Source organism: Antechinus flavipes, chromosome 1, assembly GCF_016432865.1.
Source record: "Antechinus flavipes isolate AdamAnt ecotype Samford, QLD, Australia chromosome 1, AdamAnt_v2, whole genome shotgun sequence".
Taxonomy (NCBI): Eukaryota; Metazoa; Chordata; class Mammalia; order Dasyuromorphia; family Dasyuridae; genus Antechinus; species Antechinus flavipes.
The window spans coordinates 470,685,291-470,712,731 of NC_067398.1; the positions used below are offsets into that span (position 1 = coordinate 470,685,291).

General features: G+C 31.9%; 1 protein-coding gene across 2 annotated transcripts in view; it reads left to right on the forward strand.

Moving 5' to 3' along the window:
- The window catches only part of LYPLA1 (lysophospholipase 1), a 43,092-nt gene that overhangs the window by 9,046 nt on the left and 6,605 nt on the right, over positions 1 to 27,441 (forward strand). For both annotated transcript variants that reach the window (XM_051970197.1, XM_051970198.1), the window contains 4 exons: positions 5,200 to 5,265; positions 8,053 to 8,100; positions 18,039 to 18,109; positions 21,515 to 21,588. In XM_051970197.1, coding sequence (XP_051826157.1) covers positions 5,200 to 5,265; positions 8,053 to 8,100; positions 18,039 to 18,109; positions 21,515 to 21,588 — 259 coding nt within the window. The remainder of the gene's footprint in view (positions 1 to 5,199; positions 5,266 to 8,052; positions 8,101 to 18,038; positions 18,110 to 21,514; positions 21,589 to 27,441) is intronic.

Here is a 27,441-nt window from a genome sequence, read left to right on the forward strand (position 1 = left end):
ATAGCTCTAATTTTTAGGACCTTTTTATTTAAGACAAAATTAGCTGCTTTGCAACTTCTGTCTATTATTTCTGATTCTACCTTCTAAGATCAGACAGAATGAGTTTTATATGTCTTTTCATGTGACATTTCATCAAATTCCTGAAGACATTTATTATATTTATCTTGTCTCCTTTTCTATAGGCTAAGCATCCCATTTCTTCAGCTTCTCATTTTAAGACTCTTTTCTGTATTCTGATTTTGTTCTTCATCCTATCAAGATTTTTCTAAGATGTGGAGTTCACTTATCATTTCCCTTCTAAAACTCAAACTCTTTAACTCTATTCATTTCATTTTGGGTAAAATTCGAAGACAAAACAAAAATCCTAATTTGAAACATCTACTTGTTTATAATAATCCTTGGAATACCAAAGTGACTACTTTGACTGCAATTTAAAATCTTTTTTTCTGTAGACCGCTGAGCTTTTATAAAAAAAGAGCACTGTACTTTTATGGAAGAAAAGTTGTGAAAGAGAGACATGTTTCATAGTTGAATGGCAACACTGGTTAAAAAAAAAATGGGCATGATTCAATTAGGATAGGTCAGAAAGCAAATGTGATAGTTATAGATGGGTTTTGGTTCTGTTTATATGAAACATAATGGATTGTGAAGAATTAATCTTCCTAATTAAGTCAAACAATTTTGCTAAGTATTTGAATTGATGAATGATTAAGGAAGAAAGGAACTTACATTTAAAGATAAAAGAGGGAAAGAGATAGGTTGATCAAACAATGTGTATTGAATTTTTTTTTACATTGTGCCTTTTCTTTCAGTCCTTTCCTTTGAGAATTAGCCACAGTTTAATAGTAATTCATTAAACATATTGAACTTTTTTTTGTAGTGACCTAATTATTTCAGCTCTTGGAGATACTTAATTTGTCATTTTCTATTACTATTAGGTAAATTTTTTTCCTAGAATTTTTTTGATTTTTTTCTCCTCCTTTATTGAAAAGTGTTGAATTGGAATTGGCATTTATTTTTAAAAAATATTGAAAATAACAGAAATGCTTATAGTAGTGTAAACTTGAAAAAGTTACTATATTATTAGATATTTTATGATACTATAACCTTTTTTGTCAGAGCTTGTCCTAATAGTACTATTGCAACAAATGGAAGTTTATAGGCAAAATAGAATGTAAGATAATTTATAAGGAAAATAAGGGAATTTTTGACATTGATTCTGTTGGAGAAACTGAGACTAAAGAGATGGGACTGTGAGAAGGAAAGAAAAGAGAGCAGGGGAAGAAAGAAAGTGTGTGTGTGTGGGGGGGGGTAGGCAGACATCACGACTTCACGAGAAACATACATAAAAAGCAGGGTTTATTACCAGAAAAATGAACATACATATGGAATCCTTTGCAAGTACCAGGAGTTCACAATCCTAACAGAAACCTGCATATTTATAATATTGTTACAAAGAAAAGGAAGATAGAAAATAATCCCTTCCTAAATGGGACTGGCATGACCGGAGAAAAAAAGCTCTTCCAGAGTTGTTCAGTTTTATAACATTGTTTTTATAGTATAAATTGTTCTGTTCATTCTATATCAGTTCATATATCATAAGTTCAGATATCTCTGAAATTATTCCTTTTATTTCTCATGGCATAGTCATATCCTTTATATTCATATGCTATAATTTGTTGAGCCATTTTCCACTAGTTTGGCACCTCTTAAATTTCTACTTCTTTGCCTCCACAAAAAGAACGGCTATAATTTTTTTTATATCCTTTTCAATTTTGAGGGTAAAATTTCTTGATGGGTATTGATTTAGAGTATTATTGTTGAGTCAAAGAATCTGCACAATTTAGCAGCCTTTTGGGCAGACTTAATTTATATATTATGACATATATATTATTTATATGTTATATATAACATACATAACATATAAGTATATAATATAATACATATATATGGTATATATATAATTATATATAATAGTGCATTAATATATGTTTTCAGTAGTGGCTTCAACATTTGCCATTTTCTTTTTGGTCAACTTTATCATTCTGATGGTTGTTAAGTTTGAATTTTAGAATTGCTTTAATTTGCATTTCTTTAATTACTAGTAATTTGGAGCACTTTAAAAATGGCTATTGGTCATTTAAATTTGTCCCTTTGAAAACTGCCATTAAGTATTCTTATGAACATTTATTAATTGGGATCATATACCATATACCATGATTTATTTAGCCATTTCCCTATTGATTCCCACCTGATTTCCAGTTCTTTTTTCTTTTACTTGCTTCTTTGGAATTATGAAACTTAAAGTTTTGCAAAGTGCTTTACAAATATTGATTTTATTTAGTACATTACGAAAATCACCTTGAGATGAAGCTGTATTTCTCAGGAATTAACTAAAAGGTGAATCTAATGAGATTTTATTATGTTGCTGTAAAGATGGTGATAGTAAAGCAGATAATCATTTTGTGGATGGATGAATATATATGTAGAATATTGAGAAGAGATAGAGTATTTGTTAAGGTGGAAGATGAGACTGAAGTAAATATATTAGTGATGTTGAAAAGATAAGAATGACTTTAGGAAATCTATATTTCTTTAAATGGTGAAGCTCCAAGATATCCTTGAGATGCTGACTTTTAAGCAAAAGAATTAATTTGGGACCATAATCTTACACAGTATACCAAGAAGCATGTCAGTTTGTTAGATCCAGTGACTTGAAGTATTTTTGTATCCTGGCTAGGATTCTTAGTTATGGAAATAAAAGGACCTAGCTTTACTTAAATATCACTTCATCTTTTGAAGCAAGTTATTCTTATTGTCTCATTTGTTCATTTAGGCAATATGTGTTAATGGAATGCTTGCTGTGTATATCATGTGGTGATTTTAATGAGATTTTTAAGGAGTTTTTAAAGTGCTATTGAGATTTACTTACATATTGGTAGCTTGACCATATTTAGTGTATTTGCCATGTTCATTGGTTCCTACAGATTTTATAAAGCTTATTAAGTAAAGTTAATGTAAAGTAAAAATAATAACTACCCTAATTCAGAGAACCAAGAACATTTATTAAAAGACTGTAAAGTGTCAGACACTGTACTTGGCTTTGGGGATGCAAAGATAGGTAGAGATTTCTGGAATTTCTCAATAGAATGAATTAATCACAAAATTTCAGAGTAGAACAGTTACAATTCAACCCATAACTGAACAAGGATCCTTTGATGTAGCTTACCTGCTTAGTGCCTATTTACCTTTGCTCAAAGGCATGAGGAGAAACTAGTGTCCCAGGGAGGCCCATGCAACTTTCTGATGACCTTGAATAGTTAGGAACGTTTCCCTGCCATCAAACTTGAGTCTTTCTCTTCATTCTTCTGAGGACAAGTAGAGATGAAGCTTTATTTTTTTTACCATAGGACAACCTTTCAAATACAATCAAGATATCTCTTTTAGTTTTCCCTAAAATCTGAATCTTTTCTTTTTCATACTCAGTATCCAAAAAAAATCAAAGACCAGCCTGTGAAAAAGCTTATATTTTATTTGTCATTTAAAAAACTTCCTAGTATATAGTTAAAGATCAGCATTTAAAATCGTTATGAATACTGAGAGTTCATCTTGATAGCTGAGGATTGCCCTTTATAAAACTATGGTTTTCTTATCTTTTTTTGTGCTATGGATCACTTTGTCAGTCTGGTAAAATCTATATATCCCTAATTTGAATAATTTGAATGAATTTTTTAAAATTCATAATTGAAATGCCAAATTTCATATAGAGCTTAGTGAAATAAAAGTGGTTTCTTTTTTCCATTCAAGTTCCTGGACCCCCTGAAATTTGTCCTTGTATCCCTCAGATTAAAAATCTGCTTTACTACTAAATATACATGCTTTTTCCAGGAGAATTCAGGAATAAGGGATGTTCCTTTAAAAACAAAGTAGGAAATTTTTATTATTTTCTGAATTATGAAAATAGTGTTAAGTGAATTGTACTCATTGTTTTTGGATATAGGAGATAATTTGAGGGAAAACATTTAAGGTGAGAGCATTAGATTTGGCAAAAGTCTCATTGACTTTTGGCAAATCAAACTGTGCCTCATTTTTCTCATTTGTAAAGTGAAATTAGTAATTTTTTTTGGCACTAGGTGATTGTAGATCAGATAAAACAATGTCCCTTTCCTGCAACTTTTAAGTTGCCTACTGCTGCCTCTAACTTTAAATTAAATTAACTTTTATGCCTAGCTCTTCACATTCTGATTCCAACCTACCTTTCTAATATCTTTCATATTATTCCTTTTTATGATAACTACTATTTCCCAAGACAACGTTAATTTGTTTATCTTCATGAATTTGCACAAGATTATCTTTTGTGCTTAGGAAATATTTTCACTTCATTTCTTCCTTTCATAGTCTTCTGTGCTTCTACCTACCCTATCTCTCTCTTTTCCTCATAATGCTAAAGATATTTTTTCATTAAGTTACCTTGCATCATACTTCTATGTACATGCATTTATTTCCTAGTTAAAATATAAGTTTCTTGAAGAAAGATTTTTGTCTTTGTATTCCTGATACTTCCCATGGTGTTTCTTTAATTTTTTATTTGAATATAATTGAATTGAATCTATGTTAATATGTCTTAGAAAATATTAAATCTATAAAAATATAAGGCATTAATATATAGTGATGATGTATTGGATGCTATAATCTTTTATAGTGCTCTATTAATCTGTGGGAGAAAAAAACCTGATATTTATGTTGACAGTGTGATGTAGGACATAAGGGATGACCCTAGAGTTGTTAAGACCTGGGTTCAAGTGTCTTTGGTGTCTAATACATTGATTTGTATGATTGTGGGTAAGTCACTTACCCCCTCAATACCCCCAAGCAACTTGATAACTTGTAACAGCACTATGGTTGGTGAACTTCAATTATAGAGGGGATTTCCTCAATGGGAATTTCACATATTTATACAATTATGGGTCTGGACAAAAAAAATCTTTTTATCAATACTGTGTGTGTGTTTGTGTGTGTGTGTGTACACATAACATGTGTACACACACACACACACACATACATTATTTTTTAAGAGTTAAGAATACTTGTTCTTAAGACAGTTTAAAAAAGTATTGTGCTGTTTTTGATTTGACATATAACATAAAACATTGTTTATCAGATGGCATTATTCACATAACTTTATATTTTCTTCATCAGGCATGGATGGGCAGAAGCTTTTGCAGGTATCAGAAGTTCACATATTAAATATATTTGTCCACATGCGTAAGTATTTTTGCTTAATTTTTTTTGGTTTGTTTTTGCTTTTCTTTTGATAATTCTAGGAAAGTTTGGAATGGTTTGATCAGAACAAAAAAAAAAAAAAGAAAAGAAAAAGAAAAAAGAAAACCTAGAGCATGTTCTTTATCCTTACTTATAAACTTAAAATTCATCTTGCTACTGTAACCATAAGTTGAAGTGGATGAAAGTGCTACTTTTCCAAAAATGTATTTTGAAGACAATGTTTTAATTCTTTTAAGGATATTAAACACAACACTATAATACTTTAATTGTGTCCTTATATAATTCTATTATTGTACAAAGGATTGTTTTGAAAACTAAAATGATCCTGCTGTTGTCTTGCTAGGAAATGGAAAAACAATCATTAGCTTGGAAAATCACATTAAAAATAAAGATGCGATAATTATTTAGACTCACAACTTGAATTCCCTTCAGTTTTTTATCTTGTAAGCTTCCTGAAGGCAGGAAACATGTTTTTTTTATTATATTTATGTCTTTTTCTTCCATTGGCATTTAAAGAATAAATATGTAGAAGTCCAAAAATATCCATGGTATGTCTTGTCTTGATTTACTAGTCAGTTTTTTACAACAAAGAATCCTAAAAAGAGTGCTGTAAGCTTACCTTCATATTTAAGGATTTTGTATAGTTCCTTAGTGTTGAGATTTGACCTTTACAGAAAACCTGATTATATCTGCCTATTTGGCAGGAAAGCAGATTTGAACTTCTGAATAAAGAAAGGCAGCATAGGGCAGAGCTAATTAAACTTTTTCCACTCAATCCCTTTTTTGCCTGAGAAATTTTTATATGATCCCAGATATATATAGACATATGAATTAGGTATTTAAATCAAACATTTACTGATAATTAATTTTCTGACCCCATGTAAGCTGTCTCGAACCACAATTTAGGAAACTGGGGCTTGTTATAGTAGGAAGACCACTAAGTTTAGAGACAGAGGTCATGAGTTTAATTTTCCTTCTATTGTTTACTCTCCTTGTGACCTTGAAGAGTTACTTCACCTAAGTTTTGGTTGCTTATGTAGAACAATGTGAGAGAGTTGAAGCATCTAAGGTCCCTTCCAGTTCTCCATCTATACTCTTATTAATTTTTGTAATTTTTATTTCATTGAAGTATATATATATATAGGATTATAAGGGTATTAACACTTGGATACATAGTCTCGGTAGAAGTCCTTAGAGAGTACTTGAAGAAAATAAAAAATTTGCAGCTAGCATGTTCTTATGAACTGCTTGAAAATTTATTTTCAACTATAGTAAGCATGTTCCCTATAATTGCTTACATTTTTGTTTTGTTAGGCAAGCTGTTTATAAATTCAGTGTATCTGAATTATCTCAGATTTAAAATTTATGGAGATGGAATTAATCAATTATTGCTATATTTTGTATATATTTGAAGGATATTTGTTGATTGAAGAATGCTTTGTTCACACATTGGTTTCCATGTAATCTCAGTTCCTAAGAGATATCTAAAAATAAACATTCCCTCATGTTTCAGTTTTACTCATAAAAATCCTTTTATAAGATTTTATTAATGATATTCAGTGTTAGTGCTTATACATTTTTGAGCCTTTTGGTACAAGTATACTTTAAATCCAAGATTTTTAAACTTATGTTATCTCTTTGGTAGTCTGATGAAACTTAATTCTTCAGAATAATATTTTTAAATACATAAAAGTTGGTGAGATCAATAGTAGATCCCTTGAAACCTATCTGTGGAGCCCTAGGTTAAGAATTTTTGAGATAAGAAGCAATGTCTGTGAAGACTTGATTTAAATTCATAGAAAAGGTCTGAGACTTTTTTAGAATTAATTTTTTCTTATTCTATACCATCAATATTGTTCACAAATTAACTTTTTCCAGGTCATTTTTTCATTTTATTTTTCAATTAAATGTTTGTTTTTTTCTCCTACCTTCATTAAACAACAAAAAATAAGCCCATGTAAAAAATAAATCTATCCAGGCAAAACAAATTCCCACTATTATCCATGCTCCAAAACATACATCATTCCTCATTTTGAATTTATCACTTGTGTCTTCAGAGGGGAGGTAGCATAGTTCATCATCAGTTCCCCTGTAATTACAGTAATTTGTTGCAATAATCAGGATTTTAAGCCTTTTGAAATTGTTTATTTTTACAGTGTTGTTTTCATTTAATAAATTGTTCATTTCATTCTTCATTTTCATACAAACATTGCAGATTTCTATAGAGTTCTTTTTTTTTTTTTTTTGAAGCTGGGCATTATTGTTACTAGTATACAAATAGACTTCCCCAAAACATATTATTTGAAAAGAGACTGGGTGTGGTGGTGAATGCCTGTAATCCCAGCTTCTGGGGAAGGTGAGACTGGTAAATCTCTGACTTGCAATGGCCTGTGATGGACTATTGACAATTAGTGTCAGCATCAATGTGGAGATCATTGATTAGGAGGGGGCAGGATTTCCTAAGGGGAGAAGAACCTCTCCAAGTCTTGGGCTGTCATCAGCTATAGGACCAAGCCTGTGATTAGCTCCCATGCATTTCAACCTGTAGAATTGAAGAGGTCCACTCTTTAAAAAAAAAGAAAAAAAGGGCCTTAAAAGTAACAGAGGAAATGCAAAATATAAATGAATAGCTATGATTCTTTATTGTACAGTGTAGGCCATAAGTAACTCATGTAATTGATGAAATTCATCATGTTTCATGCTGTATATTGAAATTTTTGTTTTAATGTTGTTGTTTTTCCTTCTTCCTTCACCATCCTCCAATAAAAGACCAGTTATGCCTGTTACCCTAAATATGAACATGGCTATGCCTTCTTGGTAAGTATGTATAAAAATGTATATGTATAAATATGTATATATAAAAATGTATACGTATAAATAATAATGTATATGTATAAACAAACTTGACTTTTTATTTCAGTAATATGATATAGTAAATAGAGAACTTGAAGAACTCTGTTCAAGTCCCAGTTCTTAAAACATGTCTTATAGGTTGTGTGACCATGGGTCTTGACCTCTCAGTGGTCCAAGCAACTCTTTTAAGTTGCAGAGAAAGTACCAATTTGCATTGATAGAGCAAGTTCCTCACCAGGAAGAACAACCTTCTTGTCCAATTCTTTGTGACCCTGTGGAACATACATAGCATGAAAGGCACATATCTCCTTTCCTGTCTCTTGAATTTTGTCCAGGTTCAACGTTCATTGTTTTCATGATACTATCATCATATTTTCTATCATCCTTTTTACCTTTTATCTTTGGTCTCTCCCAAAATCGAGATCTTTTCCCATGAGCCCCATTTTCTTCTTACATAGCTAGAGTATTTAAGTTTCAGCTTTATAATTTAATCTTACAGTAAATAATCTGAATTAATTTTAAGTACTGTCTGATTTGATCTCCTTGCTGTCCAAGGGACTCGGACATCATCTTCAGCACCACAAGTAAAAGTGTCAATTCTGCATTACTCATCTTTCCTTATAGTGCAACTCTCGCAACTTATTGCTACTGGAGAAAGCATAGCTTGTGATTATTCTGTATGAAAGGTGATGCCTCTACTTTTCAGCATGCTGAAAATTTTGGTGTATTTGGAATAGTGTCCTTCCAAAGAGCAAGTATCTTTTAATTTCATGGCTACATTGTCTGCACAATGGTCATTGAGCCCAAGAATGTAAAATCTAATGCTGCTTCTATTTCTTCTCTGTTTGCCAGGAAGTGATGGAACCATTTGCCAAGATCTTAGTTTTTTAGATGTTTAATTTCAACTCAGCTTTTACACTCTGCTTTTTTTGCTTTCATCAAGAAACTTCCTAATTTATCTTTACTTTCTGCCATTAGAGTATTATCTTCAAATCTGAGATTGTTTGATAATGCTCCCTACACTATGGATAAAATTACAAAATGGGGGGAAAACAAAGTATAGGGAGTGTTCTACCAGGAAAATTGGTGAATAGATTTGTTTTTGGTTATATCTTTTTAATTTTTCAATTTTTTAATAAAAATGCAAAATTTTGTGCTTTAGACTATTCTGCAGTCAGATCTGCTACTGTTATCTTCTCTCTACTCTCTTGTTTTAACTCTAGAGAGACGTAAATCTCTCTTGCCAGTTCTTACTGCTTAGTTGTCTGTTTTCTGTTGTACTTTCGTAATAGTTTGGAGACTCAACAGAGAGATTTTACACTAGCTAGTAGATACTGAACCATACCTTAGCATTCCCCCAAAGTAGTAAATTCATGCCAAGAGAAACTCAAGACACATTCTTATAGGAATACATATGAGGGAAGGACTAGAGTTAACTTTGATAGAAGTCTTGTTGCTTTAAGCTCTGTTGGTCTCCTTTTCCCCCTTCAATTTATTGAATATTTCATATATTTTAGTCACAAAAGATAGAATAAAAGAGTTCTTTCCCTCAAAGAGCTGACAATTTGGAAGTTGAGACAAAATACACTTATCTAAAAATAATTTTTGGAGTAGGGAGAAGAGTATACTAACAACTAGGTAATTAAGAAATGCTTTGAAAGAAAGTGGTGCTTGTTGACTCTTAAAAAAAGTTAAAAAGTTTTAAAATACAGAGGTGAGAAGGGTGTACATATTGTGTATGCCATTGCAGAATCATGGAGATGGAAGAGTAAGAAGGCTAGTGTGCTCATATTCCAATGTACATGAAGGAAAATAATATATAATAAGACTTAGAAAGATATATTGGAGCCAAGTTGTGAAATGTCAGGAGGAACTATTATTATTATTATTAGTTTTGCTGAGGCTATTGGGGTTAAATGACTTGCCAACAGAGCTAGAAGTGTTAAGTGTCTGAGGCCAGGTTTGGATTCAGATCCTCCTGACTTCAGAGCTGGTACTCTATCCACTGTGCCACCCCCAAGACCTGTTCTTTAGGAAAATTACTTTGGCAGCTGTGAAGAGAGACTTGGACTAGAAAGACCAGTAGTTTTTTGTACTATTATACTATTCCAGGCTATATAGAATTAGGCCTGGACTGGTGCAGTGGTCATGTAAATAGAAATAAAGGGTGTTGATGTGAGAGATGAAAATTTGGTAACTATTGGATATGTTGGGTATGGCTTAGGGTGTGATGTCAAACTTAAAAACCTGTGTGACTGGAAGGATTGCAATACTCATTAGTTTTCCTCTGCACATAATTGTGAAATACATAATCTTTTTATTAATGTCTTATTATAGTTTGTTTAGTCATTTAGAATTTATTTTGATATTTGACACTTCCTTATAGCCACTTTTATAATAGAATATCTCATCACCCATACATTAAAATAATTCAGTTCCTCAAAAGATTAACAACATAAGACTGTCAAACAACCATCTAATATTAGACATCAGTTAGGTGTAAAACCGGGAAATATGTGCTTTCCAAAATACTTAGCACTCTGAGGCAGTATCAGGGAGGGTCCAGCTCAAGGAGAATGGAGGAGTCCTCCAGATACTCTTATTATTGACATTGTGTTATTTTCATAAAGTCCCAGAACTCTGCATTCCTTCTTGATTCTTTGATTCCCTCAAAGAAATGGAGCCTCACTATCTATCTACAGAGTAAAGATCAAGAGAATGAAAAATGTATGTTGCCCAGATTACACGTATGAACAAGTTACAGAGTTTGTCCATAAGTCTGCATGGTGATATAGTGATATGTTGACTGGAGATAATTGGGGCAGCTATGGGACATGCTGATTCTGAAGTCAGAAGACCTGATTTAAAACCTGGTCTCACTAGCTACCATTTAATCTCTGTTTTCCCTCAGTTTTTTTGCCTGTAAAATGTGGAGTTGTAAAGGGTTGTGAAGATTAAATGAGTTAATATTTGTAAAGTGCTTAGCACAGTACCTCACACATAGCAAGTACTGTATAAATGTTAGTTGCTATTATTATTTTATTGAAGCAGATAGTGTAGTTATGCCTAACATTGAATAAATGAGAAAGTCAGATGGATTGCCTTTGAGAAACTGTACATTTCCTTTACTGGCTCCAATTTTCCCATGAAAGCAAAGGCTCATTTTAAAAACACTTTACCACTATGGCTATATTTTAGATACAAACTGTAATTACTCTCAAGGAGTGCCATTTAGAGGGTAAACGATAGAGCCATTTGATAAATGTGAGTAATATGCAACATAGAGAAGCATTGAGGAGTTCAATGTAAGAATAAGAGAAATCCATTCAGTAATTGTATAGTAGGAAGAAAAGATGGATTAATCAAATGGGAGGAGAAAGGACTGACTACTGTGCAGCCAGAGGATACTACAGTTTCCCTTATATGCCCAACATGTAGGGTATTCCATACTCCTCAGTTCTGAACTTTTATGGGAAGATATGAACTGGAGTCACACAGGATGGACAGGGATGAAAGGTTGTATCCGTAGAAGGAACTATTTCATAGATATATATCACAAATCCATGACATAGATGAGGTATAATTTAGAAAGTATCACTTATGTGTGGGAATCAGCCAGGAAACTATCTTTTAATTATTTAGGTAATACTTTATTTCTTTGGAAAAAAGTTTGTATTTTTGTTTATATGGTCCTTTTTTGGTAGGTTATTGAATCGGTTTTTAATCATGTGAGATTCTTCATGACCCCGTTTGTGGTTTTCTAGTTTGCTATTACCTCCTTCAGCTTATTTTACTTATAAGGAAACTGAGGCAAATGGAATTAACTGAGTTCTCAGGAGTCACACAGCTGATGTGTCAGGCTATATTTGAACTCAAGAAGAGAAATCTTCCTGATTCTAGGCAGTCAATTTATCCCCTGAGCCACCTAGCTGCCCATTGGTTGATTAATTAACTAGACATTTATGATATTAACTGGAATCTTTTTTCTTAGTTATTCCTTCTGAATTTTACTAGAAATAAAGAGAAAAAATAGTGAATTTCTATATTTTCTTATGTAATCAAAGCTTTTAGTTTTCATTTTCATTAACTATTCTAAGAAAATTGATATATGCAAACAAGAATAATTGAGACTATTTCTTAGCAGATCACTTAAATTTACTTCATTGAGTTTAAGCAACTCTGAGACTTTTAATTTGCAAAGGAGATCTTGTTTATATTAATAATGAGTTTTCTCATCTGGATGTCCTCTATGCCAGTGAAATCACCTCTATCCCCTGTTATAGTACAGCTAGCCATTTTGTCCTGTGTTAAATAATTGTCTGATTATTAAATAATTGTCTAAATAATTGTGACTGCAATGGATATTCTTATTCTTATGATATTTGGGGGCATAACTTTCTGTTTGACTATTACAAATAATGCTCTTTTTTGATTTTAAATACTTTTCATGCTTACATTTTAAAAATCATAAGTAAGTGTCAATATTTTTTCAAGACTTATTCCTAGGGACAATACTTTTTTTTTTTTTTTTTTTTTTTTGAGAATAGTATGTTTGTCCTGCCAGGGAATTTTTGTTGGAAATATAAGAGAAGAAAAAGCTTTTACTAATGATATGTTATAGTAGATCATCTACTTAAATAGTTTCACAGTTGAATGAAAACTCCAGGAAGTACAAAATCCTATTTTGAATATCACTTGGCTTTTTTTTTTTGTTTGTTTGATAACAGAATTCAGGTTTGTTTGTTTGTTTTTTTAATGATAATAGCTTTTTATTTTTCAAAATGAAGGCAAAGGTAATTTTCAACATTACATCCTTACAAAATCTTGTTCTCCAAATCTTTCTTTCCCTCCTCACCTCCCCCCTTCCTGAGATAGCAATTCAGTATAATTTAAATGTGTACAATTCCTTTTTTTTTTAAATAGTAGCTTTTTATTTTCAAAATACAAGAAAAAATGGTTTTCAACATTCACCCTTGAAAAACTTTTGTGTTCCATCATCCATTGTGAGCCATCAAAACTGATCATCCATAATCTTGTTGTCATGTACAATGTTCTCTTGGTTCTACTCACTTGGTTTAGCATCAATTCATTAAGTTTCTCCAGGCCTTTCTGAAATCAACCTGCTGATCATTTCTTAAAGAACAAGATTTCATTATATTCACATACCATAACTTATTCAATCATTCCCCAACCGATGGGCATTCACTCAGTTTCTAGTTCCTTGCCATTACAAAAAGAGTAGCTACAAACATTTTTGCATATGTAGGTGCCTTTGCCTTTTTTATGATCTCTTTGGGATATAGACCCAGTAGAGACACTGTTAAATGTAAGGGTATGTACAGTTTGGTAGGACTTTGGGCATAGTTCCAAATTGTTCTACAGAATGATTGGATCAGTTCGCAACTCTATCAACAATGCAATAGTGTTTGTTTTCTCACATCCCCTCCAACATTTATCATTATCTTTTCCTGTCATCTTAGCCAATCTGAAATGTGTGAAGTGGTACCTGAGTTGTCTTAATTTCTCTACTTGATAGTGATTTAGAGCATTTTTTCATAAGACTAGAAATGTCTTTAATTTCTTGATCTGAAAATTGTCTCTTCATATCCTTTGACCATTTATCATTTGGAGAAAAGCTTGTATTATAAATTTGAGTCAATTCTCTATATATTTTAGAAATGAGATCTTTATCAGAACTCTTGGATGTAAATTTTTTTTCCACTTTTCTGCTTCTCTTCTAATCTTGGTTGCATTAGTTTTGTTTGTACAAATTTAAAATTTTAATCAAAATTATTCATTTTGCATTTCATAATGTATTCTAGTTCTTCTTTGGCCATAAGTTGCTCTTGTAAACTATCCCTTGTCCTCCTAATTTGCTTATAGTATCACTCTTTAATGAACTCATTTCCTTTTTTTTTTTTTAAATAACTTTTTATTGACAGAACCCATGCCAAGGTAATTTTTTTACAGCATTATCCCTTGCACTCACTTCTGTTCCAATTTTTCCCTTCCCTCCCTCCACCCCCTCCCCCAGATGGCAAGCAGTCTTTTACATGTTAAATAGGTTACAGTATATCCTAGATACAATATATGTGTGCAGAACCAAATAGTTTTCTTGTTGCACAGGGAGAATTGGATTCAGAAGGTATAAGTCACCCGGGAAGAAAAACAAAAATGCAAGCAATTTATATTCATTTCCCAGTGTTCTTTCTTTGGGTGTAGCTGCTTCTGTCCATCCTTGATCAGTTGAAACTGAATTAGCTCTCTTTATCGAAGAAATCTACTTCCATCAGAATACATCCTCAAACAGTATCGTTATTGAGGTATATAATGATCTCCTGGTTCTGCTTATTTCACTTAGCATCAGTTCATGTAAGTCTCGTCAGTCCTCTCTGTATTCATCCTGCTGGTCATTCCTTATAGAACAATAATATTCCATAACGTTCATACACCACAATTTACTCAACCATTCTCCAATTGATGGGCATCCATTCATTTTCCAGCTTCTAGCCACTACAAACAGGGCTGCCACAAACATTTTGGCACATACAGGTCTGTAATGGGCTGAAGCTTGAGTTGATGCACTGAGGATCCAAGCACATGAGGCTAAATAGTAATTGGACCATACTCTATTAATATATAAGCTTGGAGAAAGAATGGCCCCCGCCCACTCCTTGTGCAAGTCCTGATGTGTTGTATAGGAAATGACGGTTTTGGTGGGTGGAGGCAGGTGAGTGGAAAAGGAAGGGGAAGGAGAGACTGCTTTCATTGCCATTGCGATGGCTTTTCAGCTCAGATCCCCCTCTGTTAGCTGGTTTCCTGTTGCAGCTGCCCATATTGCTATTGCAATCTTTCTTGCCCATATTGCTATTGCAATCCTTATTCACATCTTCACTTCAATAAAGATTGAAGATTTTTCCCTTAACCTGAATTCCTGACTCCGGCTGATTTTAAATACACAGTCATTACACAGGTCCCTTTCCCTTCTTTAGTATCTCTTTGGGATATAAGCCCAGTAGAAACACTGCTGGATCAAAGGGTATGCACAGTTTGATATCTTTTTGAACATAGTTCCAAATTGCTCTCCAGAATGGCTGGATTTGTTCACAATTCCACCAACAATGTATCAGTGTCCCTGTTTTCCCACATCCCCTCCAACATTCATCATTATCTTTCCCTGTCATTCTAGCCAATCTGACAGGTGTATAGTGGTATCTCAGAGTTGTCTTAATTTGCATTTCTCTGATTAATAATGATTTTGGAGCACATTTTCATATGTCTATAAATAGTTTCAAGATCTTCGTCTGAGAATTGTCTGTTGATATCTTTTGACCATTTATCAATTGGAGAATGGCTTGATTTCTTATAAATTAGAGTCAATTCTCTATATATTTTGGAAATGAGGCCTTTATCAGAACCTTAAACTGTGAAGATGTTTTCCCAGTTTGTTGCTTCCTTTCTAATCTTGTTTGCATTAGTTTTGTTTGTACAAAGGCTTTTTAATTTAATGTAATCAAAATTTTCTATTTTGTGATCAATAATGGTCTCTAGTTCATCTTTGGTCACACATCTCTTCCTCCTCCACAAGTCTGAGAGATAAACTATCCTATATTCCTCTAATTTATTTATAATCTCGTTCTTTATGCCTAAATCATGGACCCATTTTGATCTTATCTTGGTATATGGTGTTAAGTGTGGATCCATGCTAATTTCTGCCATACTAATTTCCAGTTATCCCAGCAGTTTTTGTCAAATAATGAATTCTTATCCCAAAAGTTAGGATCTTTGGGTTTGTCAAACACTAGATTGCTATAGTTGACTACTTTGTCTTGTGAACCTAACCTATTCCACTGATCAACTAATCTATTTCTTAACCAATACCAAATGGTTTTGGCGACTGCTGCTTTATAATATAGTTTTAGAACAGGTACAGCTAGGCCACCTTCATTTGATTTTTTTTTTCCATTAATTCCCTTGAGATTCTTGATCTTTTGTTTTTCTATATGAATTTTTTTTTCTAGGTCATTAAAATATTTTTTTGGAAGTCTGATTGGTATAGTACTAAATAAATAGGTTAGTTTAGGTAGTATTGTCATCTTTATTATATTTGTTCGCCCAATCCAAGAGCATTTAATATTTTTCCAGTTGGTTCGATCAGACTTAATTTGTGTGGAAAGTGTTTTGTAGTCTTGCTAATGAACTCATTTCCATCTTATCTTGGTATAGGGTATTAATGTGTTGGTCAATGCCTAGTTTCTGCCAAAATTTTCCAACTTTCCCAGCAATTTTTGTCAGTGAGTTCTTATCCCAGAAGCTGGAGCCTTTGGATTTATCAAACACTAGATTACCACTGTCATTGTCTGTTATGTCTTATGAACCTAACTTTTTCCCACTGATCAACTTTTTTTTTTTTTTTTTTTTTTTTTTGGGGAGTCAGTATCAAATGCTTTTGGTGTCTGCTGCTTTATAATCATTTTTAGATCTGGTACAGCTAGGCCACCTTTATTTGTATTTTTTTTATTAGTTTTCTTGACATTCTTGACCAGAATGAATTTAGTTAGGATTTTTTTTTTTCTAGCTCTGTAAAATAATTTCTTGACAGTTTTGGTTGATTATATATATATTTTTTGGTTTTATTGGTAAGGCATTAAATAAGTAGATTAATTAAGGTAGAATTATCATTTTTGTTCTATTAGCTTGGCCTATTCATGAGCACATGATATTCTTTCAGTTGTTTAGATCTAACTTTATTTGTGTGAAAAGTGTTTTGGAATTGTGTTCATATAGTTTCTGGCTTTGTCTTGGCAGGTAGACCTCCAAATATTTTGTATTATCTATAGTTATTTTTAATGGAATTTCTTTGTCTCTTGATGCTGGACTTTTTTGGTAACATTTAAAAATGCTGATGATTTATATGGGTTTATTTTATATTCTGCAACTTTTCTAAAATTGTTAATTGTTTCTAGTAGTTTTTAAGTTGATTCTTTAATATATCGTCATATCATCTACAAAGAGTTTCCTCATTACCTACTTTATTTTCTTCAATTTTTCAATTACTTTTTCTTTTATTAAAGTTAATATTTCTAATTCAAGTTTGAATAGTAATGATGATAGTGGGCAACTTTGTTTCACCCCTGATCTTAGTGGGAAGAATTCAGGTTTAAAAGCTCTTCTTCAACAAAGTATTTTCCATATTTGCCAGTTATATAAGATTGCTTGAAAGATACAACAATAGAAAGAAATCTATTGATTCCCTTTTATCAATATGAAGTGAAACATGTTGCTTGATTGGAAGAGAAATATTACTTAATTCCAATTTTTCCTTTAAAATGTTCTTATCAGTTAAATTTACTTTTTCCCTCTTAGTTAAAAACTTCTGTACTGAAAATTCTATTCATGTTGTTAATTTAATTTTTTTTAAATGATGAAATACTTCATTAAAGAAAATAAAGTAACATAGAGTTCCCATAATTATCACCTTTCAAATTGAGCACATGTGGGATTAATTAAATTGATCAGGAAATTAGAGAGATTGCCAGAGATGCCCTTTCTTTAGGATAGTTATTAGAGCCAGTATTTTGGAATGATTGAGAGAACTTTCAATTTAGAGAGTTTGACAACCTTTCAGGGGTCACTAAATTGAACAAATGACTTAATCTATTAGGGACATTTTACTCATCTGCAAAATAAAATGGTCAAATTAATGAAAATCTTTAAAGCCACTTTAGGTTTCAATGATCTGTTTCTTTTATTATTACTAGTTATAATTTTAGTATCGAAGTTGTAAATAATGTTCTTACTTTGTCAGTTTCTGTCCAATATAAATTTGGTACAGTATACTTATAGGTATAAAATTCCTAAAATTTAATATTTCTATATTAATGTTAAATATTATTTTTTAGGTTTGATATTATTGGTCTTTCTCCTGATTCACAGGAGGATGAGCAGGGAATAAAACAAGCTGCAGAAAATAGTAAGTTCATAAATACTGTATTATGTAAAATAGAAGCTTATTAAATGCTCTTGGCTCTGGAAAAACAAATACAAAATGAAATAATCTTGTTCTTAACGAACTCACATTCTATTAGAAAAATTCAATATGTTTACAACAGAATAAATACATAAACACAAATATTTACAGGGAAAAAGAATCCACCACTGATACGTAGGTATCTCTTTACAATTGCATGAATCAGGAAAGTCCTCTGGAACAGTTTTTTAACCTTTTTTGGTCATGGAATTCCAAGCCATTTTGGTTGTCTGGTAAAGCTGTGGACTCCTCAGAATGATGTTTTTAAATACATAATTTCCTTTGTAATCTTTTGTATCTTATTTTATGTTGAAGTGTATTGTTATAAAAATATTTTTTGAAAAAGTTTACTGATTCCAGATTAAGGTCCTTCTCCCTTAGAAAGAGATTGCCGCACTGGACTTTGAGATAAATCTTAAATTCAGTAGCTGGATTTTCAGTAACAAAAATTATATGTATTAATTGGCCTTAAAAAGGAAATGGTACAATTTCCATCTGATGCAAGCTTTATATTCAAATTTACTATCATTGTATTTCTATCAACATTTCTAATCTTGGAAACATCTGAATCTTTGAAATTTGGAAACCTTTTTTGAGGAGGAAGATTTTCATGTTAGAGTAGAAATACATAAGAAAAAATAAATGCTTTTAAAAGATTAAAAACAATAGCATCTCTTGAGATTTTAAAAAAATGGCCTTAATAAAATCCTTTAAATCAGTGAATTAAGATATTGGATATTCTAGTGTGTTAACTATTTAAAAAAAATTAATCAGAAACTTATCTTGAAACCAAAACCCTAAATTTAGAAATATTCCTCAGAAAATATTAGCATGTCATATTGTTAAATTGTTGAATGAAGTTATATGCCAAATTATTGATTTCAAAGTATTGGTGATACAGTATGCATGGCTTTTGGGGGATATAAAGGAGATATAATGTTTACTCTGGGTATAAGTTGATTTTAATTTTTGCAATTGATATTTATTACACTGAAAATCCATAAAATAAGATGTGCTTCTATGATTAAAATATTTTCTCATATCCAAGTGCTTTTGGTCAGACCTCCAAAATTAATTGAAATTGAAAATATTTGACAACTAAAATCTATTGGTAATTCTAGAAATAAGTCATGTATTATATTTTAAAATATAGGCAAGTACTACCAACTTAATTGTTTGAATCCTGGGGGAATATGTTTTCCAAATTCATTGTAATGCAAAAGCATTTATTACAGGTCAATTATATGCAAAGTTTTTGATACTACAAAGATGAATTAGAAATATTATATCCTGAAGGAGCTTATATTCTATAATTTGTACATGATAATTTGAAAAGGTAGGAAGTGACTAGGTTTTCAGGTCTAATAAAACATTTAAATTCATGCTATACCTAAAGTACTATAGATTATATAGTCTTTTTGAATGAGAATATGGAGTTTCACTTTGAGATTCTAGATAAGGCAGTTTTGCAATAACATGACATGAGTGTTCTCACAAAGCATTGCTATGCATCATTTTTCAGTAAAAGCCATACAAGTTATGGAGAAAATGTAGAAAGATAGGAACATAAAACATGTCAGCATGATTATATACATATTAAATGATTAAGAAACACTAATACTACAGTACTGTGGCTCTGGACTACTGGCTTGACTATACATCTGACTGTAGGAGCAAGTTGGGCAGATCACAATTCTGGATCTTCCAGAGGCTGTGGGAGAATTGAGTGGGACTTATGGCAAGAGAGATGAGGACTAGCCCTTTCTGTTCCCTAGAAGATACAGTAAATAAAATATTTTACTTTGACAAAGACCTGAAGTTTCCTTTTAGAAGTGGAAATCAGAATAGGCTTAAAACGTTATTAATCAAAATATTTCCCAATATATCAATCCCATTGGAAAAAAATTCAATTTTTGAATATACATTTAAACTGACTATATATACCTTCTACTTCATCTTTCTTCTCCTGCCATTTCCCTCCTCTTTATCCTTGAGATTAGAGATTTTCTTTTTCTTTCTTTCCACCTGCTGACCAATGGGAATTGGGTACCATTGTTCCGTAAGGGCAATTGGTATTGGTTTCAGTGGTATCCAAAAGTTCAGAGGAATTGAAAAAGTACTAGAAAAATTAGGGTTCAAGATGATTAAAATAAAGAGGACCATAGAACATCCCTTCTTGCTTTCGTGCCATCAAATATACTGTAAGAGGAGAATCGGAGATGAATTGGATGGGAGTATATTCCAAGTGTAGAGAGGGAGAGCACAAAATATAAGAGAAGAGTCTAGGTACTTTGATTGTTGCAGCTATTCCAATGTAACCCTCACAGCTAGAAATGGTTAAAAACAAATAACAAAAACTTTACAGAATGAAAAAGTTTGTATTTTTATGTAAATCACTTTATTGCTGAAGAAAGAATTATTACTTTGTTATTATGTTAACAAAATGAATAAGTATAACTATATCCTAAATTGAAGAGGTAACTAGTACCGGAGAAGTTATCAGCATGAAAATGAGTTAAAATATTCCCTGAAATTTTAGATGCTTGAGTTTCAGAGAAGAGTAATAGGAACCTATGTGTATCAGCCATAAAGAACTAAGAGAAAATTTGTTCATTTTTATATAACTTTGAAATGTCATTGATTTTATTGCTGTAGGTCCTAAATACAGCTTATATAGTATTTGTGCTTTTGTTCTTATTGAAAAAATAAATCACCCTCTAGTCAACCTCTACTAATAAACCCTGTTAAACTTAATGGGTAATATTTGTATGATAAACAAGTACCAAAGCTTACCTTCCAAAGTGTAAGTTATCTTTAACAATCCAGCTTATCTCCATAACATAAAAAGATCTCATAATAAGATGTTAGCAATCGTATACCCTATTGCAGGGGGGTTCTCAAACTTTTTAAATAGGGGGCCAGTTCACTGTCCCTCAGACTGTTGGAGGGCTGGACTATAGTAAAAACAAAAACTTTGTTTTGTGGGCCTTTAAATAAAAAAACTTCATAGCCCTGCGTGAGGGGGATAAATGTCCTTAGCTGCCCCATCTGGCCTGCGGGCCGTAGTTTGAGGACCTCTGTCCTATTGCAATTTATTACCCTATTGCAAATTATATAATATTTGGCAAATGGACACAAATTAGATTTTGCCTTTAAAATAATTCATTTTTTTTATTTGAAATAATTGTTAGCACTAATTAATATTACTAGTGGACTCCACATGCAAAAATAAGATAAGCATTTTGAGGGGAAAATCCCTTATTTAGCACTTTGCTTAAAGCCCTATCCTTAAGTTACATTAAAATTAAATTTGGGATTTTGCTGATTAACTTTTACTTTTATTTACAGTTAAGGCTTTAATAGATCAAGAAGTAAAGAATGGAATTCCATCTCATAGGATTGTTTTGGGAGGGTTTTCTCAGGTAAGATACAAATTGGAAAGGGACTTTACCTTTTCATCAGAACTTAATATAATTTTATTTTTTCCAATTACATGTAGAAGTAATTTTCAGCATTCATTTTTAATAAGATTTTGAGTTCCATATTTTTTTTCTCTTCCTCTCCTCTTCCTTCCCCAATTTGGCAAGCAATTTGATGTGATACTTGTGCAATCATGTTAAACATTTCCCACATTAATCATGTTGTGAAAGAAGAAACAGATCTGTCATCTTTTCCAATTTTCTGGGTATGAGGTGAAATCTCAAGAGTAGTTTTGATTTGCATATCTCTTATTAGTGATTTTAAGCATTCTTTCATATGGTTATTAAAGGTTGTAATTCTTTTGAAAACTTCATATCTTTAAATTTTCTATCGGAGAATTGCCTTTGATCCTATATATTTCTTTTATTTATCTCTATAGCTTAGAGTATCAGACCCTCATTGGAGATTTGATATAAAGATATTTCTCCCAGCTAACCGTGTATCCTTATTTTAATTGTTTTAGACTTGTCTCATATACTTGTTTTATAGATTATATAGGTACTATTTTGTGCAAGGGCAGCTAGTTTCCTGAGTTCAGATCTGGCCTTCGACACTTAGTAGATGTGTGAACCTGAGCAAGTCATTTAATCTTGTTTGCCTCCGTTTCATCTGTAAACGAACTGGGGAGGGAAATGAAAAACACTCTAATATCTTTGCCAAGAAAATTCCAAATAGGGTCACACCTAATTTTTTAAAAATTAGAATTTGCTGTAGATGTTTTTTCTCTTATAGATGAGTTTTTCCAAAAGCTCCTGATTTCAGATGACATATTCTTTGTGGTTTGAGCATTCATACTGTAAAAAAATATGGAGCACATTGATTATTGATTTGTTTTTCCTGAACATTGATCTGGGTCAAGGAGTGTACTTTTTTTTTATTATAGTTTTTTATTGACAGAACATATGCATGGGTAATTTTTCTACATTGACCCTTGCAAACACTTCTGTTCCAACTTTTCCTTCCTTCCACCCCTCCCCTAGATGGCAGTCTCCTGATTCTGCTGGTAGGGTCAAATTGAACAAGTCTAATCAAATCTAATCCTTTTTCATGGATACCCCTTCATAGACTTGAGAACAGCTATTCTGTCCCTCCTGACTATTCTGATTTCCACACTAAATATACCAGGTGCCTGCAACTAATCTTTGTATGGCATAGACGCCTTTATCATCTTCTAGTGGACACTTTATAGCTTAAAATAAAATGCTCAGGACTGAACACAGTATTACATATGTAATCTGAACAAAGGAGTGAATACAGGGCATCTTCATCTCATATTGTAAGATTTCATTTGCCTTTTTGGCTTACATGTCACAAAGTTGAATTATCCTTGTCTTTGTACTTTTTGCAAATTGGATCAGCAGACAGCATACTTTTATTGAAGATAATTGCTAAAAAATCTTAAACTGTACAAGTCCAACAGCAACTTCCTAGGGCCCTCTGTTAGAACTGCCACCAGACTGTTTTATGGTGGCCATTCAATTAGTTTCAGATCACCTAATTATACCATTTTCTAGCCTATACCTCTTTATTTTGTCCACAAAAATAGTTTGAAAGATTTTGTGAAATATTTTATTAAAATGTAGATAAGCTGCATTTGCAGCATTCTCCTGATGACTAGCAATCTATTAAACCGTCCAAAAAAAAAAAAAAAGGAAATGGGATTAATCTAGTTATACCTTTTTTGATGATTATTATTTATGTTCTCTAATAGCTATTTCCTTTTCTACATGTTCCTTAGCTATTCTTCTAATAATCTAGAAAAATAACCAGAAATAATTAGATTCCTTGATTATAAATTGCCATCTCTGTTTTCATTTGGAGAAAATTGGGATAACATTTACCCTTCATTCTTTTAGTAACTTCCATATTCTCTACAGTATTTCAGAGATTCACCGTGACTCAGCAATTACATCTAAGTACATTAAAATAAATATCATTTTGCTTCTGACTCTTTCCTCACTTTTCTTGTGTATTTGTGTATCAACTCCTCTTAGGCATTTTTGTTTTGTTCTTTCCAGTCCAAGGATCATTATATATGATAGAGAAAAACAAAGGAGTTGCATTAAGTCTAGGTCACTTGTCCTACTGATGATTTGCAATTTGTCAGTATCTCTTAAAACATAGTGAATTATCAGGTTCTAATCCAGTACTACAACTGTGATCTATGACATTGTGCTATAAAACTTTTGTTTTACTTATTTCAGATTTCATTATTTTTCATTTTGTTAAGATGATTTAAGATTACTTTAGCTTTTTTGGATGACTTATTGTCTAAATGAAGAGAATAGTGATTAGTGCTTTTAAAAATAATAGTTTCTACAAAATTTTCTTTTGAAAAATATACAGCTTAGATTTAAAATTTCATTATGATACAAACACAATGAAATTTTATGGATTCTAATAAGGATTCTACTTTGGAAAACTTCAGTGATTAAGAAATTTTTCCTTATGAATCTGACTCTTTGCCAATTACTCCTGATTCTGTCTGGTAGGGTCAAATAGAACAAGTTTAATCAAACCTAATCTTTTGTGTGAAATTGGATAAAATGTAGTATGAGCATATGTGTTTGTCTGTGTGTGTGTGTGTGTGTGTGTGTGTGTTTACATATGTGTACACATATAATTTGAGATTGTGGCAATTTAATGGTAAGACTAGTATGAGTTATTGAATTCTAAAAGGAGTTAACTAAAATGAGTTATTTATATCAAATAAAGAAATATCTTTCTATTTCATTATAACATAATATACTTTAATACAAATGAGTAGTAAGTTTGTTAGAATTTTTTAGACCTTCATTATGTAATCTTATGTCATAAATATTGTTAGAGCCAGACATTCACAATCTTGAATAAATCCTTGAAACCTGAGTTTCAAAAATTAAATATATTTTAAACTGTGCTCCTTATTTTGTGAATAAAATAGTGAAAATTTTCAAATGAGGAAATGATTTTTAAAAATTTTAATAATCTTTTATTGACAGAACCCATGCCAGGGTAATTTTTTACAACATTATCCTTTGCACTCACTTCTGTTCTGGCTTTTTCCCCTCCCTCCCTCCATCCCCTCCCTCAGATGTCAAGCAGTTAAATATGCCACAGTATATCCTAGATAAAGAAGGTAGAAATTACCTACCTGGGAAGAAAAACAAAAATGCAAATGGTTTACATTTATTTCCCAGTGTTCTTTCTTTGATTGTAACTGCTTCTGTCCATCCTTGATCAATTGAAACTGAGTTAGATCTCTGTCGAAGAAATCCACTTCCATCAGAATACATCCACATATAGTATCGTTGTTGCGGTATATAATGATCTCTGGTTCTGCTCATTTCACTTAGCTTCAGTTCATGTAAGTCTCTCCAAGCCTCTCTAGTATTCATCCTGCTGGTCATTTCTTACAGAACAGTAATATTCCATAACATTCATATACCACAATTTACCCAGCCATTCTCCAATTGATGGGCATCCATTCATTTTCCAGTTTCTAGTCACTACAAACAGGGCTGCCACAAACATTTTGGCCCATACAGGTCCCTTTTCTTTCTTTAGTATCTCTTTGGGGTATAAGCCCAGTAGTAGCACTGCTGGATCAAAGGATATGCACAGTTTGATAACTTTTTGGGCCTAGTTCCAAATTGCTCTCCAGAATGGCTGGATCCAACAATGCATCAGTGTCCTAGTTTTCCTGCATCCCCTCCAACATTCATCATTATTTTTAGTGGTATCTCAGAGTTGTCTTAATTTGCATTTCTCTGATCAATAGTGATTTGGAACACTATTTCATATGAGTGAAAATAGTTTGAATTTCATCATCTGAAAATTGTCTGTTGATAACCTTTGACCATTTATCAATTGGAGAATGGCTTGATTTCTTATAAATTAGAGTCAATTCTCTATATATTTGGGAAATGAGGCCTTTATCAGAATCTTTAACTGTGAAGATGTTTTCCCAGTTCGTTGCTTCCCTTCTAATCTTGTTTGCATTAGTTTTGTTTGTACAAAGGCTTTTTAATTTGATGTAATCAAAATTTTCTATTTTGTGAAAAGTAATGGTCTTTAGTTCATCTTTGGTCACAAATTTCTTTCTCCTCCACAAGTCTGAGAGATAAACTATCCTATGTTCCTCTAATTTATTTATAATCTCGTTCTTTATGCCTAGGTCATGGACCCATTTTGATCTTATCTTGGTATATAGTGTTAAGTGTGGGTCCATGCCTAATTCCTGCCATACTAATTTCCAGTTATCCCAGCAGTTTTTAATCAAATAATGAATTCTTATCCCAAAAGAACTAATCTATTTCTTAACCAATACCAAATGGTTTTGGCGACTGCTGCTTTATAATATAGTTTTAGAACAGGTACAGCTAGGCCACCTTCATTTGATTTTTTTTTTCATTAATTCCCTTGAGATTCTCGATCTTTTGTTTTTCTATATGAATTTTATTTTTTTTTCTAGATCATTAAAATATTTTTTTGTAAGTCTGATTGGTATAGCACTAAATAAATAGATTAGTTTAGGGAGTATTGTCATCTTTATTATATTCGCTCAGCCTATCCAAGAGCACTTAATATTTTTCCAATTATTTAAGTCTGACTTTATTTGTGTGGAAAGGTTTTTGTAATTTTGCTCATATAATTCCTGACTTCCTTTGGTAGATAGATTCCCAAATATTTTATGCTGTCGACAATTATTTTGAATGGAATTTCTGTTTGTATCTCTTGCTGTTGGATTTTGTTGGTGATGTATAAAAATGCTGAGGATTTATGGTGATTTATTTTGTATCCTGCTACTTTGCTAAGGTTATGAATTATTTCTAATAGCTTTTTAGTAGAATCTCTGGGGTTCTCTAGGTATACCATCATATCATCTGCAAAAAGTGATAGTTTGGTTTCCTCATTGCCTACTCTAATTCCTTTAATCTCTTTCTTGACTCTTATTGCAGAGGCTATTGTTTCTAATACATTATTGAATAATAATGGTGATAGTGGGCAACCTTGCTTCACTCCAGATCTTACTGGGAAAGGTTCCAGTTTTTCTCCATTGCATATGATGCTTACTGATGGTTTTAAATGTATGCTCCTGACTATTTTAAGGAAAAATCCATTTATTCCTATATTCTTAAGTGTTTTTGTGAGGAATGGATGTTGAATTTTATCAAATGCTTTTTCTGCATATATTGAGATGATCATATGGTTTTTGTTAGTCTGGTTATTGATATAGTCAATCATGCTAATAGTTTTCCTAATATTGAACCAGCCTTGCATTGCTGGTATAAATCCTACTTGCTCATAATGTATTATCCTGGGGATGATTTTCTTTAGTCTTTTTGCTAACATTTTATTTAAGATTTTAGCATCAATATTCATTAGGGAGATTGGTCTATAATTTTCTTTCTCTGTTTTTAACCTACCTGGTTTAGGTATCAGTACCATGTCTGTGTCGTAAAAGGAGTTTGGTAGGACTCCTTCAATCCCTATTTTTTCAAATAGTTTATATAGCATTGGAGTTAATTCTTTAAATATTTGATAGAATTCACATGTAAATCTATCTAATCCTGGGGATTTTTTCTTAGGGAGTTGGTTAATAGCTTGTTCTATTTCTTTTTCTAAAATGGGACTGTTTAGGATATTTACTTCTTCCTCTGTTTATCCAGGCAAGCTATATTTTTGAAGGTATTCTTCCATTTCATTTAAGTTGTCAAATTTATTGGCATAAAGTTGGGCATAGTAACTCCTAATTATTGCTCTAATTTCCTCTTCATTAGTGGTGAGTTCTCCCTTTTCATTTTTAAGACTAA